The sequence below is a fragment of the Liolophura sinensis genome, chromosome 10 (assembly GCF_032854445.1).
Source record: "Liolophura sinensis isolate JHLJ2023 chromosome 10, CUHK_Ljap_v2, whole genome shotgun sequence".
Taxonomy (NCBI): Eukaryota; Metazoa; Mollusca; class Polyplacophora; order Chitonida; family Chitonidae; genus Liolophura; species Liolophura sinensis.
The window spans coordinates 2,637,049-2,655,026 of NC_088304.1; the positions used below are offsets into that span (position 1 = coordinate 2,637,049).

General features: G+C 40.4%; 2 protein-coding genes across 2 annotated transcripts; one reads left to right on the forward strand and one right to left on the reverse strand.

The window, feature by feature from the left end:
- The first annotated feature begins 4,252 nt into the window (after positions 1-4,252).
- Positions 4,253-4,783, forward strand: LOC135476397 (uncharacterized). The gene has a single exon (XM_064756404.1). It carries the CDS (start codon positions 4,253-4,255, stop codon positions 4,781-4,783), a length of 531 nt encoding a protein of 176 aa, XP_064612474.1.
- A 4,187-nt stretch (positions 4,784-8,970) lies between these two features.
- On the reverse strand, positions 8,971-17,839 carry LOC135476598 (large ribosomal subunit protein uL16m-like). The gene is made up of 4 exons (XM_064756675.1): positions 17,662-17,839; positions 17,026-17,118; positions 15,689-15,846; positions 8,971-10,090 (listed from the first exon to the last, which is right to left on the reverse strand). Exons 1-4 carry the CDS (start codon positions 17,729-17,731, stop codon positions 9,632-9,634), a joined length of 780 nt encoding a protein of 259 aa, XP_064612745.1. The 5' UTR covers positions 17,732-17,839; the 3' UTR covers positions 8,971-9,631.
- Between the last annotated feature and the right edge of the window lie 139 nt (positions 17,840-17,978).

Consider the following 17,978-nt stretch of genomic DNA (forward strand, 5'->3'; position numbering starts at 1 on the left):
CATCTGTCTGTCAACGTGTTCCAACGTCTGTCCGTCATCCTGTTTCCGTCTGTTCACCACTCATTGTCCCTTTGTCCGTCATTACTCTGTCAGACCTCGTGTTTTCGTCTGTTTACTATTGATTGCCGTCCATTTGTCCATCACCATCCACCTACTTATCCCAGCCCGTCCTTCTGTTTATCTGTCAACGTGTTTCAACGTCTGTCCGTCATCCTGTTTCCCTCTGTTTACCACTGATTGTCCATTTGTCCGTCATCACTCATATACTTGTTCCACAGCGTCTTTCCATCTGTCTGTCAACGTGTTCCAACGTCTGTCCGTCATCCTGTTTCCGTCTGTTCACCACTTATTGTCCCTTTGTCCGTCATTACTCTGTCAGACCTCGTGTTTTCGTCTGTTTACCATTGATTGCCGTCCATTTGTTCATCACCATCCACCTACTTATCTCAGCCCGTCCTTCTGTCTATCTGTCAACGTGTTTCAACGTCTGTCCATCATCCTGTTTCTCTCTCTTTACCACTGATTGTCCATTTGTCCATTTGTACGCCATCACCCATCTACTTGTCCCACAGCGTCCTTCCGTCTGTCAGACCTAGTGTTTTCGACTATTTAGCATTGATTGTCCATTTGTCTGTCATCATCCATCTTCTTGTCCCACCGCGTCTTTCCGTCTGTTGGTCATCGTAGTTCCGTCTATTTACCAATGATTTTCCATTTGTCCATCATCATCCATCTACTTGTCCTTCCCTCCACACACCGGCCAGGATAGCTCAGTTGGTAGAGCGTCCGCTTTGAGTGGGCGGTAGATCCAGAGTCAATCCTGGGTCCGGTCACACTTAAGACCTTAAAAGAGGAAGTTGTAGCTCCAGCATCGCCTTCAGCATTAAGGAAATAGTGCAACGACATGTTGACACGTGTCACTATAATGGCGCGGGTCGGGTAAATTACTTGCCTTTGGTAAGTCGTCTCAGTGAAGCAGCACTAGATAAAAGAGGGGTGGAAATCCGTCCTACAACTAGGAGGCACATTACACCTGTATGCACTCTCTTGACTCTGACTGAAAAAATTGTTAACTTTGACGTGAAACCTTAAGCACTCACTCACTCACTCACTCACTCCTTCCCTCCACCATTGTCCTTAAACCTTGTTTTATATTTTCATCATGACATTTGCTTTTTACCTGCACATTATAATGTTTTATCATCTTTTGCCAGGTAAATATTGTAAGAGACATGTCTTACTTCACTAGTGTTATCAGATAAAGCATGTTATAAATACTTACTGCAAGAGTAAGCTTACTCATTCCATGTGGGGTCTGCATTCTTCCTGCTGGTGACCTTCGACTTTCTTAGTTTTGCATCTCCCAAACCTACTTTTTAGTCTAATCACGACCATTACCTTTTTCTTGCGATGACATATGAACTGAATTTAAAACATTATGCATTCTGTTACATATAAATTTGCACTCTTCATCTTTTTAATGCAAAGTCATGCAACTATCAATTAACCATTCTGGCCGTAATCAAATAGACTTTAACTGTATCTAATCACAGCTAAATAATGCGAGGGCCCGCCATGTCTTGTGAAAAGACAATACTGTGGTCTTAAACAGTGGCCATACTTCCTGTGGTCATTAACTACTGTTTTCCACGCAAATTGTTTAAAGACTGCCGTCAGTTCATTACGAGGTGCCGTTTCCAACCGCAGTATAGAGCCTAGGAACACAGCTCTTGCGGCCGAAGCACTAAATACCACAGACCGTGGATGATTATAGCAGGGATAATACAGTTTTGCAGGGATATAGTTTTGGCTTCAGATATGTAATCCAATGTTCCTCCTGCTCTTTCGACAATAATAAAGGCGATGTCACAGAGTAGCCTATTTCCTTTCTTAAAACATGTTTTCAAACCTACGCTCGCCATTTCGCCAGCATATAAGGTTAAGATTAAATAAATCTGAAGGTTATCTTGGCTCCGACATCTGTAGTTTACGGTCTCAGATTGCAGCCCATGACCTCCGGGGTCAAGGCCACTGTTAATGATAACGCGGGATGGAATCCAGCCAACCCCGATGATAGTGCACGGGCTCAGGTATAAAGATTTGTGGGTATTTGGCTAGTTGCTGAAATTGCCTCCTCCCGTGATTTCCTCAGCTATGTCAGTGAAATGAACAACTTAATCCTTAGCTAACAACTGTCAACATAATTTCGCCATCTTGTTTATTTATTTCGTTCTTGATTTAGGCAATATTCAAGAAATTGCCACATATCGCCATGACGTGTCCCTCATTTGCGTTCAGAAAACACTGTTTAGATACTCTAAATGCTGGTTTCTGCCTGACCATATGTTCATACAGTCAACCGAATGAGAAAAGCGAGCTTCATGAATAATTTTATGTCTGTGGTTAATATATACAAACCCGTCCTATCTGTCCTGATACATTTCTCAAGCAACTTGTGTCCGTACATATCTTATTCCTCAACGTCGAGCCAGTGTTTAAAGAGGTAAGACTGGATGCATCCAAATCGAGTCGTTGATGCACCGTTACGGCGGTTTTCACAAGTATTAACATTTTTATAAGGCAACCCGCCTGAACGTAAAGTTTGGGAACCTCTTGTGGAGAATATAATGTATTCGGTTTACTGAGATTTCTGAAAACAGTTAATGATTTTTCAGTCTGGTCGGATCATCTTATAGTTATGTTGATGTAGAATGTAAGCATCGTATATCACGTTTTAAAGAGGGATTCCAAGTTGATAATTGCCAAACCCAATTAAAAAACTACCAAATACACCAATTCCCAAAGGAATGTGTAAGAAATAATTATTAGTGAAGAGAGCTCGTGACATGTAAGATATAAGCAGTCATGAGTTTTTAATGAGTCATGAGTTTTTAATGAGTCATCAGCATTAAGTGATGTAGGGAAGACATTCTGTGGTCTAGGCATTACATTTAGAGAGACTTTTCTAGGCAAAGTATCACTTAGATATACCTGGTCGTGGGTTTTTCCTCCAGGCCCTGCTCGGTTTCCTTCCCCTATAATGCTGACCGCCGTCGTATAAGTGAAATATTTTTGAAAAGGGCTTAAAACGTCATTAAAAAATTAAATAAATAAATAATCTTAGACATACATGCATGTCCAAGATTATGTTTGTCGCACATTCTTAATAAACTTGGCTCAAGTTATCTCTCAGGCAAGATACACATCAGGGCTTTGCTTTAGTGAAAATGTAATATAACACTTACGGCACAAACGGGAAGACCAGAGCAGTTAAGCCAGTGCAAAAGCTGGCAAATGGTCGCACGTTATATCCGTGAAATCCGTCTACTAGTCAATTTAGCTCAGTTAGGACATCATTCTACCTGTTCATATACATGCCTGAAAAGTAAAAATATATTTAATGACGTACAACATACAGGGTAAAACCTGAGTATTCATGGCAGTGCGATAGCTGGCAAATGGTCACATGTCTTACCGGTAAAACTCAGGTCATTAGTCAATTTATCTCAGTTAGGGCTTTAGGAGTTATTGTAACTGTTCATGTACATACTAAAAAAGTAGCATGGCGCATGTTCCACAGCATCACGTCTTCAACAGAAACGCCATTAATCTGTTACAAGTGGATGAACAACTACCCTGTCGTTTGTAATGTCTCTAAGTAACCATAAATGTATACACAGAAGTCCTACAATTCCAACAAATAATGTCCTCACCACTGTGAAAATATTGCCTAAAGTCTTCAAGAAAAAAGCAGTCTTAAGCTGCCTTTATCCTTGTTTTCATGTGCATTTTTTTTACCACTGCCAGCAAAGAGCTAATCTTCCACTTCGGTAATATTAATACACGGCAAAATACACACAAAATCTTTTGGAGGTAAACTTTGAGAACCAGTGCCGTTAATTCCTAAACAAAGATAGAATTAGCATTTTGCTTCCTTTGTTTTTCTCTCCAGAAGCCAAACATGGAAAAACGACCATATAGGAATCTCCAGGTGAGTTACATCCAGACGCCTTCTTCAAGGATCGACTTCCATCGCACAATTCCGGACAGAATACGAGAGCTGGCGAAGGCCAACCCAGACAAAATGGCGTTTGCCTTCAGACAAGCCGGACAACCCAGGGATACCTTGACAAGGAAACGAGTGGTTGGCCCGACATTTTGTCTGACATGGCATCAGAGCAGGTGACAAAGTAGCCATGCTTGTGGACACACCAACAACAGCTTACATAGAAGACCTGATCTATTAGACAGGATGTCGTTTCTTCCAACCTTGTGTGCCTCAGGACAAAGGGTGCGCCCGAAGATTTTTGATAGTATGCTGCTCCTCGCAGAGTCGGCCGTCTCCTCCTACGCCTCTTCTGAATGTTTGCATTATGTCGGTTTAAAAACAACAACAGCGTTAGGGTTTGAGCTCGGTACAGCCGGGTACACCAGCTCTGACTACGAGGTTAGAGTGGTGGGTGAAAACGGGGAAGTCGTCTGTGTGGAAACACAGGGGGAACTCTGTTTGCGTGGACCAGCATGTGCCAAAGCTTATGTCTACCTTGACGGTTCCAGAGCGCCTATTGTGGACGAAGACGGTTGGTACCATACCGGAGATGTAGCACTAATCCACCAAGACGGACGAATCGTCATCATAGGTAGGAAGACTGAAATGCTTAAACGGGCTTCGGTGAAAATTTTTCCCTCATTCGTGGAGAGGAAGATTCAGGAAAACTTTGAAGAGATTGAGGAAGTTGTTGTTGTTGATGTGGATGACGACATATTGCACCAGGAGATTTGAGCTTGTATTACGCTCACACCAGACGCACGCATAACCACAGAAGATATCAAGCGGCGTGTCGAGGACATCTTCAGACCGTCTCTTGAAATGACGTCCGGGAAATGTGATAGGCTGTCACTAACCAAGATGGCCGAAGAAATCATTAAGAGTAATTCTCAGAAGTCTTAAAACTGGAAGATTACTTGTAGTCATGATTTACAGGCTATAAGATGAACCTGTTGCTCTCCTGTATTTGTAGGTAAGTAGCTGATTGTGGAACATTAGTGGAACAGTAGGGTATAATTATACCTGGGAGGAATATAATTAATAACATGATGATACATTCTTAGATTGGAATTCATATTAGAACACATTATATAAATGACGATCTATTACTGATATAATTAAAGACCTACAGCATAGAGAGTAAAACCCGAGCTGCGACGACAGTGTAATAGCTTGCAAATGGTCACACGTAGCTTAAGAGGAACGACGACAGTGTGATAGCTTGCAAATGGTCAAACGTAACCGGTGAAATACAGCTACAGCATAGAGAGTAAAACCGGAGCAGCGACGACAGTGTGGTAGTTTGCAATGGTCACACCTAACCGGGGAAATAGGCCCTCCTGTCAATTCACCCCAGTCAAGGTTTTATTCTCACTGTTTATGAAAATGAATAAATAGTAGAAATTTACTCGCCTCCTAGCACAATGGTTTAAGCAGAATTCGGTACAAATAAATCCAATAATGATAAATGCAATATCTTTGACATCACTCGTCTAGAATTCATAAAATGAGATGTCTTTTCTGCTGATGGTGAAATAAAATCCGAATCGGGTAATGGGTAGAGCGGAAGGAAAGGACACTTCACTGAAGGAGTGGATAAAAGTATGGACCTGGGCTTGAAGGCAGTATTACATCCCCACAAGAGCTGTGGCATGTAGCTAGGTTGGGGTAACGACTCATGAAGAGCTGTATTCATCAACACCAGATCTTTGGACGTGCACAAGAATCTGACTTCAAATTGCTTATTCAAATGCTGTAAATTATTTCAATAAAAGTCACAGTGAAGGCTTCTGCTTAAGCGTGATGGTTCCTGAGGGAGGACAATACACGATGAGCCCCAAGCCAACGTAAGCAAAGGGTTATTTTATTTGATGCATTACTTTAATCGTAAAAATCATGACAATCAGACGAATGTATGTGAAAAGTTATTTGCTAGGAGAAAAGGATATTTGAAAATAATTTTTGTATGGTGGGTCTTTGGGACCACCTCTTGGAATGTACCGTCTTTGCATAATGAAGACCTGTTTTAATGTGATTGTATATTAAATGTGACGACAATACAGCATTTTAAGTAATTCTACACCAGTGACGTCAAATAAATTTCAATTAACATCCCTGTTTTATTTTTCTTACCTAATTCTGCTTAAAGGTGAAGGAAAGATAAAAATTACATAAAATTCAGATGAAAGAGTGCTAAAAGTTAGTTGTTAATGTGGTCTTCAATATTTTTTCGATTTTTCGGTTAAGAGACAAAGGCACTAGAAAATAATTTCTGAATGGTGGGTATTTGGGACCACCTTTTGGTATATATAGTCGTTGAGTAATAATGTCATAAATAAGGATGTAACATAAATATATTTGTACTCTTCAGTTTGGTTTCTTCAGCAAATAAATGTGTTCAACCTGAATTTTGGCCATATTTATAATTTTAATGTATTCATAAATATTATCATAATTCAGATTAAATGCATATGTTTGGATACAATCGGCAAATGTACACCTAAACGAATGCATCACATCCTTATTTAGAACATTATTATGCATTATTATGAAACGAGTCGAGTCCATTTATAACCAAAGGGGCTACTCAATGTTATTTCTGCAATACTGTGACAATACAATACTGTGACAATTAAAACACTTTAAACCATAACAAATAACCAATAAACTCTCATTACCACTACAGGCTGGTGGCAGACCTTCCCACGTATGGCCAGAGACGAAGTCAGCACGAGTCGTACTTGAACTTACAGCGATTGCATGGATGAGAGGCTCCTGGGTCATTCCTGGGTTTCCCCCTCCCCCCCCCCCCCAAAAAAAAAAAAAAATCAAGTGGCCACTCGATCCCAGGGACTATATGCCTGTTTCACCAACTAAGATCAGAAGAAGCACCTAAACGAATTGATCCTTCTTTTCTTGGACATGTCAGACCAATTTTTTTTATTTATGTTGGAAAGATGCAAGGAATGCTCTAGACGACTGAGTGAAATCGGTAGTCAAATCGTGTACCATGGTAGATTATAAGTAATCTACAACAAAATATGTATCTCTGAAGCGCTTTGATTGCAGCTGCTCATATGCTCAACGTGGCGAAGAAAAAGAATCTGCTAATATATTCTTGAATCTACCATGTCAACTGTAGCAGTTAAGATTAGAGCTAGGTCCACGACCACGCTGTGCGAAAAAAATTATCTAAATATTTCGTAAAGTTCATGACAGATCAATGCACCCACGGAAAATTAGTTTATTTGATTATGTGCATCGCCGTTCTACATTTCACTTATACTATGGTGGGAAGAAACCGGATCGACCCCAGAAGGAAGCCACGACCATCCCACGTACGACCGAAGATGAAGCCAGCTTGAGTTGAATTATCATTGGTGAGAGGCTCCTGGGTCATTGTGCCGTGCTGGCAGGGTAACCACCCCGGCCACCTCAACAAAAGTACAGAATTCCTGGCAGAGGTAAATAATACAATATTTGATCCCATGATAGCTTTGGCCAAATGCTGATGGGCTTAAATGAACAGAGAGCGGCGCCTAGATATGATATTGTTTTTATATTGCCATTGTCTATGCAAGTTCCATAGGGCATAGGGAAATCTGCGAGGCTACACAAGAATGACCTGGGAGAGTTGTCACCTTCTGTTCACGCTTCCACTTGCTCGGTATGGGGTTGATTCTTTTTGTTTTTTTTTTTTTTTTTACTGACGAGTGAGTGAGTGAGTGAGTGAGTGCTTGGGGTTTAACGTCGTACTCAAAAATTTTTCAGTTATATGACAACGAAGGAATCCTTAGGGTGCATGTACGTGTAATGTGCCTCTTTATTGCAGGACGGATTTCCACCGCTCTTTTATTTAGTGCTGCTTCACTGAGACGACTTACCGAAGGCAAGTAAGCCACCCCGCCCGAGCCATTATACTGATACGGGTCAACCAGTCGTTGCACTATCCCCTTCATGCTGAACGCCAAGCGAGGAAGTTACAACTTCCTCTTTAAAAGTCTTAGATGTGACTCGATCAAGGATTGATCCTGGATCTACCGGTCCAGGAGCGGGCGCTCTATTTTACTGACGAAGTGGACAACATAAACACTGAGTCTGTAGTGATACAAGTACTGGGGAATGCGAAACTGGAAGAAATTACTTCGCCCTTGGAGGAAACCAAACAGAAACCACCATTTTTTCACTACATACTTGAGAAACCTGATCTAAAGTCACATTTGTACATGAAAATGCCAGTATACTGAAGGTATAAAATTAAGCCTCCTTTTTATACCTCCCCGTAGTCCAGGTATAAATATGTACCAATGTGCTGCAGGTAAAAATTTGTGTCTCCATGTATGTTCTGAAAAATCGCAAGGCAGACACCAGACAGGTATTATTTATTTATATATTTATTTGATTGGTGTTTTACGTCGTACTCAAAAATATTTCACTTATACGACGGCGGCCAGCAAAGAAAACACTGACGTAAAGTGTGTACCAGATGAAAATAGTTCGATTTATTTATTTATTTTTTTTTTTGTTAAATTTTAAAATGGTTTTAATTCTACACCCTGTGGTGGTCTGTAGCGACACAGAGGGTATCAGTAACATCATCTCCACATTGTTGTTTACAATAGTTCGCTTCAAGGTCCACTGGGTGAAAGCATTCATAGATCTATATATCCGTGCATTTTGAATGAGCAGTTTGTACTAGTATTTGTGTTAAAGGAAAATAATCTCATGTCATGTCACTGGTCCCGATATGATCAGGAAAACCAAAGGTTTCTAATGCATTTCACCAAATTGAAGAAAGTTTTAAAAAAATAAATCAGACTATTTTTTCTGAAAAGAATTTGACGGTCTTTCAAATGACATATACTTCATGTTAGCGTTTTCTTTGCCTTTAAACCAAGGAGTTATGATATAAAAAACATTCATCATTTTTGTTTACCTTTATGTAGCCATAATCAACATTTCAGTACACAAATTCACTTCCTCTTAATACGGAAGAAATAATTCGACTGCATCAGCAGCAGAGACAGTGAAGAGGGGTTTCTTCAAATCTAGTTAGCAACAAGTCAACCTGAGGAGCGGCTAACAAATGGGACTTCAGTCACATTCAGCCCAACACCTGTCGTCTGTTCAAAGGGTCCACGTTTATCTCCCTTAGTGCACTATAGTGCTGGATGCACTCCATGTACTGCAGATCGCTATAGCTATTAACAATATTTCACACAAAAATATATTGTTCTGATTACTACTATTGTATCGTGAAGGAAGTGGTAGTTTTTGACATTTGGCTATAGCTCAGTAGTTTGATAGCCACTTGTGGCATAGAGAAAAACTTCCACCTTACATTTTTGTGACTTTTAGCTCAGCTATCTTACGTTCATTCTTGCTCTAAACGTTACACCTGTTTCCTTTTCAGTCATAGCCTACTGCTTTCTTCTACCTGTATGTCAGGTATATTTCTCTTTTTTTCTAAAACAAAACTCTCTTTCATCTACAGCAAAGTCCTTTCACATTCATTTAAACAGTCACAGCAAGCCACTGGAAGTAACATAACAACCACACTGTTCAAGTAAACACAGACATCACTTATCTATACTTTCCCTTCCACATGACATGGTATGGACTCAGGTAGATTCGAGCACCCAGCATGTTATGTTTAGCACAATGTTCAAATGTGAACGGGTTGATGTTATTTTCCTCTATATACTTCTGCTCCTCTTCTTCCTTCTCCAGAATTTCCCGCGTGACCACACGGGATCGAAACGGGGTAATTTTCGTGATGTGGGTCAGGATGGTTTGTACCTCACTCAGTTCGCATTTCCCCCCCATTTCTAGGATGATTCTTCCTGCTTTAATGGGCACTGTGTAGTGGTCGATAGAGCCCTTCCCTTTCCCCATCCTATGACCTATGCCCTTCTTTGTGATGGGCTTCCAAGGGGAGTCAATCCGCCACACAGCAAACATACGGCGCTCATCCATTTTACGATTGACCACCAGGCGAACACCCTCGATATGCCCCCAGCGCATCTGCCCTCCTGTTAGTGCCTTCAATGCAAATAAAAGAAAAAAAGAAAATAACGAATAAGTTTAAAATTACAGCAGCACCAAGCAGCAACAAGCATAATTAAGAAATAAATGAAAAGTATACAAAAATGGAGTAGAAAAGCACAATGTTATACTACATGCACCTGTACAGGTAACAGAAAGCATAGACAAGCTTTTCACTTCATAGCTATTGACTTAATAAAAACAAAAGCGAATGCGTGGTAAATATAAAGCATTATTTGCCAGGCTATCATTTTTGTTTTTTGAGCAGCTTTTGACAACCCTTGTATAAGACTTGGAAGGTTTTCCCACCTGAATTCATACAGCTATTCTCCACACTCTAGATAGTGTCTGGTGTGTTTTACAGCACACCTAGATTTTGTTCCAGGATTGTGAAGGTGTAACAGTGTGACAGAACACCTCAATTTCGAAGGCTTTTTTGACTTTGCATATCTCACTAATGTTCACTTGAGGGACTTGGTTGAGAATTGTATTTGGTTGAGATCAAAAGTATTCATTAGTTCTATGTTTAACATAATATTCAAGAAATTTCCGCTTTAATATATGATTACGATCATTATTATGGGTCAAAGAAACTAGGGGACCAGCGCTAAAACCCACTCCACACTTAGGGGACCAGCACTAAAACCCACTCCACACTTAGGGGACCAGCGCTAAAACCCACTCTACGCTTAGTGCGTGGTCTATAATTACTATATTTTACTAAGGATCCCAAACTGTAGCATACTCTCTATTCAATAGTTTATCATAACCCTCCACACACACCTGAATCGCGTACTGTAGTTTATTATGAACATCCAAACACACCTATATAGCGTACTGTAATTTATTATGAACCACCACACATACCTGTATAGAGTACTCCCCATACTGTACTTTGTTATGAACATCCACACACACCTGTATAGTGTACTCTCCATACTGCAGTTTATTATGAACATCCACACACACCTGTATAGCGTACTCTCCATACTGTAGTTTATTATGAACCTCCACACACACCTGTATAGAGTACTCTCCATACTGTAGTTTATTATGAACCTCCACACATACCTGTATAGTGTACTCTCCATACTGTACTTTGTTATGAACATCCAAACACACCTGTATAGCGTACTCTCCATACTGTAGTTTATTATGAACATCCACACACACCTGTATAGCGCACTCCCCATACTGTAGTTTATTATGAACCTCCACACACACCTGTATAGTGTACTCTCCATAATGCAGTTTATTATTAACATCCACAGACACCTGTATAGCGTACTCTCCATACTGTAGTTTATTATGAACCTCCACACACACCTGTATAGTGTACTCTCCATACTGTACTTTGTTATGAACCTCCACACACACCTGTATAGTGTACTCTCCATACTGTACTTTGTTATGAACATCCAAACACACCTGTATAGCGTACTCTCCATACTGTAGTTTATTATGAACATCCACACACACCTGTATAGCGTACTCTCCATACTGTAGTTTATTATGAACATCCACACACACCTGTATAGCGTACTCTCCATACTGTAGTTTATTATGAACCTCCACACACACCTGTATAGCGTACTCTCCATACTGTAGTTTATTATGAACCTCCACACATACCTGTATAGCGTACTCTCCATACTGTAGTTTATTATGAACCTCCACACATACCTGTATAGTGTACTCTCCATACTGTACTTTGTTATGAACATCCAAACACACCTGTATAGCGTACTCTCCATACTGTAGTTTATTATGAACATCCACACACACCTGTATAGTGTACTCTCCATACTGTACTTTGTTATGAACATCCAAACACACCTGTATAGCGTACTCTCCATACTGTAGTTTATTATGAACATCCACACACACCTGTATAGCGCACTCCCCATACTGTAGTTTATTATGAACCTCCACACACACCTGTATAGTGTACTCTCCATAATGCAGTTTATTATTAACATCCACAGACACCTGTATAGCGTACTCTCCATACTGTAGTTTATTATGAACCTCCACACACACCTGTATAGCGTACTCTCCATACTGTAGTTTATTATGAACCTCCACACACACCTGTATAGCGCACTCCCCATACTGTAGTTTATTATGAACCTCCACACACACCTGTATAGCGCACTCCCCATACTGTAGTTTATTATGAACCTCCACACACACCTGTATAGTGTACTCTCCATAATGCAGTTTATTATTAACATCCACAGACACCTGTATAGCGTACTCTCCATACTGTAGTTTATTATGAACCTCCACACACACCTGTATAGCGTACTCTCCATACTGTAGTTTATTATGAACCTCCACACATACCTGTATAGTGTACTCTCCATACTGTACTTTGTTATGAACATCCAAACACACCTGTATAGCGTACTCTCCATACTGTAGTTTATTATGAACATCCACACACACCTGTATAGCGCACTCCCCATACTGTAGTTTATTATGAACCTCCACACACACCTGTATAGTGTACTCTCCATAATGCAGTTTATTATTAACATCCACAGACACCTGTATAGCGTACTCTCCATACTGTAGTTTATTATGAACCTCCACACACACCTGTATAGCGTACTCTCCATACTGTAGTTTATTATGAACCTCCACACACACCTGTATAGCGCACTCCCCATACTGTAGTTTATTATGAACCTCCACACACACCTGTATAGTGTACTCTCCATACTGTACTTTGTTATGAACATCCACACACACCTGTATAGAGTACTCTCCATACTGTAGTTTATTATGAACCTCCACACACACCTGTATAGTGTACTCTCCATACTGTACTTTGTTATGAACATCCACACACACCTGTATAGAGTACTCTCCATACTGTAGTTTATTATGAACCTCCACACACACCTGTATAGCGTACTCTCCATAATGCAGTTTATTATGAACCTCCACACATACCTGTATAGAGTACTCTCCATACTGTACTTTGTTATGAACATCCAAACACACCTGTATAGCGCACTCCCCATACTGTAGTTTATTATAAACCTCCACACATACCTGTATAGAGTACTCTCCATACTGCCGTTTATTATGAACCTCCACACACACCTGTATAGAGTACTCTCCATACTGTAGTTTATTATGAACCTCCACACACACCTGTATAGAGTACTCTCCATACTGTAGTTTATTATGAACCTCCACACATACCTGTATAGAGTACTCTCCATACTGTAGTTTATTATGAACCTCCACACACACCTGTATAGCGCACTCCCCATACTGTAGTTTATTATGAACCTCCACACACACCTGTATAGTGTACTCTCCATACTGTACTTTGTTATGAACATCCACACACACCTGTATAGAGTACTCTCCATACTGTAGTTTATTATGAACCTCCACACACACCTGTATAGTGTACTCTCCATACTGTACTTTGTTATGAACATCCACACACACCTGTATAGAGTACTCTCCATACTGTAGTTTATTATGAACCTCCACACACACCTGTATAGTGTACTCTCCATAATGCAGTTTATTATGAACCTCCACACATACCTGTATAGAGTACTCTCCATACTGTAGTTTATTATGAACCTCCACACACACCTGTATAGTGTACTCTCCATACTGTACTTTGTTATGAACATCCACACACACCTGTATAGCGTACTCTCCATACTGTAGTTTATTATGAACCTCCACACATACCTGTATAGAGTACTCTCCATACTGCCGTTTATTATGAACCTCCACACATACCTGTATAGAGTACTCTCCATACTGTAGTTTATTATGAACCTCCACACACACCTGTATAGAGTACTCTCCATACTGTAGTTTATTATGAACCTCCACACACACCTGTATAGCGTACTCTCCATACTGTAGTTTATTATGAACATCCACACACACCTGTATAGCGTACTCTCCATACTGTAGTTTATTATGAACCTCCACACACACCTGTATAGCGCACTCCCCATACTGTAGTTTATTATGAACCTCCACACACACCTGTATAGTGTACTCTCCATACTGTACTTTGTTATGAACATCCACACACACCTGTATAGAGTACTCTCCATACTGTAGTTTATTATGAACCTCCACACACACCTGTATAGTGTACTCTCCATACTGTACTTTGTTATGAACATCCACACACACCTGTATAGAGTACTCTCCATACTGTAGTTTATTATGAACCTCCACACACACCTGTATAGCGTACTCTCCATAATGCAGTTTATTATGAACCTCCACACACACCTGTATAGAGTACTCTCCATACTGTAGTTTATTATGACCCTCCACACATACCTGTATAGCGTACTCTCCATACTGTAGTTTATTATGAACCTCCACACACACCTGTATAGTGTACTCTCCATACTGTACTTTGTTATGAACATCCACACACACCTGTATAGCGTACTCTCCATACTGTAGTTTATTATGAACCTCCACACATACCTGTATAGAGTACTCTCCATACTGTAGTTTATTATGAACCTCCACACACACCTGTATAGTGTACTCTCCATACTGCCGTTTATTATGAACATCCAAACACACCTGTATAGCGCACTCCCCATACTGTAGTTTATTATGAACCTCCACACATACCTGTATAGTGTACTCTCTCTGCTGCAGTTTCTTATGAACCTCCACACACACCTGTATAGCGTACTCTCCATAATGCAGTTTATTATTAACATCCACACACACCTGTATAGCGTACTCTCCCTACTGTAGTTTATTATGAACCTTCACACACACCTGTATAGCGTACTGCAGTTTATTATGAACCTCCACACATACCTGTATAGCATGCTCTCCATACTGTAGTTTTGTATGACCCTCCACACATACACCTGTAGAGTGTATATGGTACTCTCCCTACTGCAGTTTATTATGAACCTCCACACATACCTGTATAGCGTGCTCTCCATACTGTAGTTTTGTATGACCCTCCACACATACACCTGTAGAGTGTATCAGGTATTCTCCCTACTGTAGTTCATTGTGAACCTCCACAAATACCTGTTTAGTATACTCTCGACAGAGCAGTTTATTATGAACCTCCAAACATACCTGTATGGCGTACTCTCCATACTGTAGTTTTGTATGACCCTCCACACATACACCTGTAGAGTGTATAAGGTACTCTCCCTACTGTAGTTCATTGTGAACCTCCACACATACCTGTTTAGTGTACTCTCGACAGAGCAGTTTATTATGAGCCTCCAAACATACCTGTATGGCGTACTCTCCATACTGTAGTTTTGTATGACCCTCCACACATACACCTGTAGAGTGTATAAGGTACTCTCCCTACTGTAGTTCATTGTGAACCTCCACAAATACCTGTTTAGTATACTCTCGACAGAGCAGTTTATTATGAACCTCCAAACATACCTGTATGGCGTACTCTCCATACTGTAGTTTTGTATGACCCTCCACACATACACCTGTAGAGTGTATCAGGTACTCTCCCTACTGTAGTTCATTGTGAACCTCCACACATACCTGTTTAGTGTACTCTCGACAGAGCAGTTTATTATGAGCCTCCAAACATACCTGTATGGCGTACTCTCCATACTGTAGTTTATTATGAACCTCTTCAGGCCCTCTCATGTCAATCAATCTCTTAAACATTTTGGGTGGTCGTTTGTTGGCTGGAAGTAGTGGGACTCTATCCATAATCCGAAGTTTCCTCCTTTCTGGGTACTCCACGTCTGACATAAACACAATCAAACATTCTGTTATTTGCAGCAATATTTTTAAGCAATCGGAAGACCCTGGGATCAAACCTAGGCCAGGGATACCAGGTATTTACTGCTGCCTTGCTTGGTACTCAGCACTGAGAGGTTAGAGCAGGGAAACATGACTAGTTGGCCTTGTGGCAGCATAATGTGACTGTGTGGGGTGTCATCGGCAGGATACTCCATTGGCGGCAGCACTTTGGCAAACGACCACCTAAGTGTCTTCTATCGCCTAATGTCACCAAGGACCCATATCCAGTGAGAGAGGGGAAATCTACAAATGCCCTGTCCAAGAGCACGTGTGAAAGTGTACCTCATGATCGTGTGTGGAGGCCCTAACCACTAGACCATGACCCGCTCCACTCGAATACTTTTAGTCATAGATTCTGCAAACACATGTCTGTGACAAATCAAATTTTCGCTCTCTATGTCACATTTTTGAAACCTTCATCAATACAAGAAGAAATATTCTGGTATTCACATCTTCAAGTGCTTCAAAGCTGAAATTCATAGAAGGAGTCCATCCTTAAAAATGCTTTGCTGGGCATAAGTTCCTATTATTCAAATATTTATTTATTTATTTGCTTGGTGTTTTATGCCATACTCAAGAATATTGCACTTACATCATGGTGGCCTGTGTTAAGGTGAGAGGAAACCAGGCAGAGCCCTGCGGAAACCCACGATCATCCACAGGTTGCTGGCCAGAGCTTCCCACAGATGACCAGAGTCAAGGCCAGAATGAGCTTGACTTGAACTCACAGCAACCACATCAGTGAAAGGCTCCTGGGTAATTGTGCTGTGTAATCAGTAGGCCATAGAGCCCCACCCCACCCCCACACACACAAAAAATAGGGTTGACTGGTAGGGAAACTTTCTTAATTGAGGTATTAATGAAACAATCATGACAATAGGGGGTTTCAGTGAAACAACGGGTGAAACAAGAGATGTTTTCATGAATCAAAAAGTGTTTTCATGCAACAATAAAAGTTTTAAACAAATAAACCTTGAGGCAAAAATGAAATATAAAGTTCATTGAAACCCCAAGAAAATGTAGAGCCTTGTATTGGTAAATGGAACTCCTGGCCAAACTAAAAGCAAGCCTCTGTCAGAAGCACTTGTAAATACTTTTCCACTGGGTTCCTAATTTCTTACCATCATATTTTGGTGGCATTTCATACTTGGCTACTCTGTATGACCCAAACAGACAATGTGGAACATAAGAACACAGTAAAGGTATTGCGGTACCTGTAAATAGAATACAAATTGACTGTAGGCAATGCGAGATCAATCCACTTCAAGTAATATCACTGATTAATAAGTGTATACGTGTGCTTTTATGCACAAGGACCGAAAAGGATGAAATTTCATGTTTCACTTTTCACACAACTCATACGTGGGAAGGTCAGCAGCAACTTGCAGATGGTCATGGGTCTCCCCCGGGGCTCTGCCCGCTTTCCTCCCACCATAATGCTGGCCGCCGTCGTATAAGTGGAATATTCTTGACTACAGCGTAAAAAAACAATCAAATAATTAAGTTTCACACAACTAATCCAAGTAAAAAGATTCAGTATGTAAACAATTTTTGCGTAACAGAATAAAATCATCTGCACTTTTAAGCTGTATATAAAACATATATCTTTAAATATAATGAGGGCGTTTTATTTGTTGAGATTACGTATGCATGTCAAAATGCATAACGCGCCACAAAATTAGCCTGCGAAATTTTGGAGCAAATTGAGTTCAAGTGTATGGCGATAGGCCTATCTATCATTTGTGCCTCTTTCTCACCAATGACATTGTCCGATTTACTCAGGAGTAAACATCTTCTTGAGATTTTTTCGACGGGTGAAATCATCATAAAATGTTGGTGTTGCACTAAACTACTGGTGTTGCACTGATATGTTATACCGAAAATCACATGTCAGAATAAAACACTTTCAATGTTGATTTCTCATCAAAGCCAACCAAACTCCGCCGGCGACATGCGTGGTTGTACGGTTGTTATGAAAATACGCACTTAAATATGTTCCTCCTAAAATGGAAAAAATCTATAATTATAAATGTACAAATCAGAATGTTTATTCCAGAATTAGACTTCTAAAACT

What these genes read in the sequence shown, in the direction of transcription:
- LOC135476397 (XM_064756404.1), top strand. Translation starts at nt 4,253, where the DNA reads ATGTCGTTTCTTCCAACCTTGTGTGCCTCAGGACAAAGGGTGCGCCCG.
- LOC135476598 (XM_064756675.1), bottom strand. Translation starts at nt 17,731, where the DNA reads ATGATGATTTCACCCGTCGAAAAAATCTCAAGAAGATGTTTACTCCTG. An exon ending in AATGCCACCAAAATATGATG is followed by an intron (nt 15,847 to 17,025) that starts GTAAGAAATTAG and finishes TGTTTATGTCAG; the next exon opens with ACGTGGAGTACCCAGAAAGG. An exon ending in ATGGAGAGTACGCCATACAG is followed by an intron (nt 10,091 to 15,688) that starts GTATGTTTGGAG and finishes TTTGCATTGAAG; the next exon opens with GCACTAACAGGAGGGCAGAT.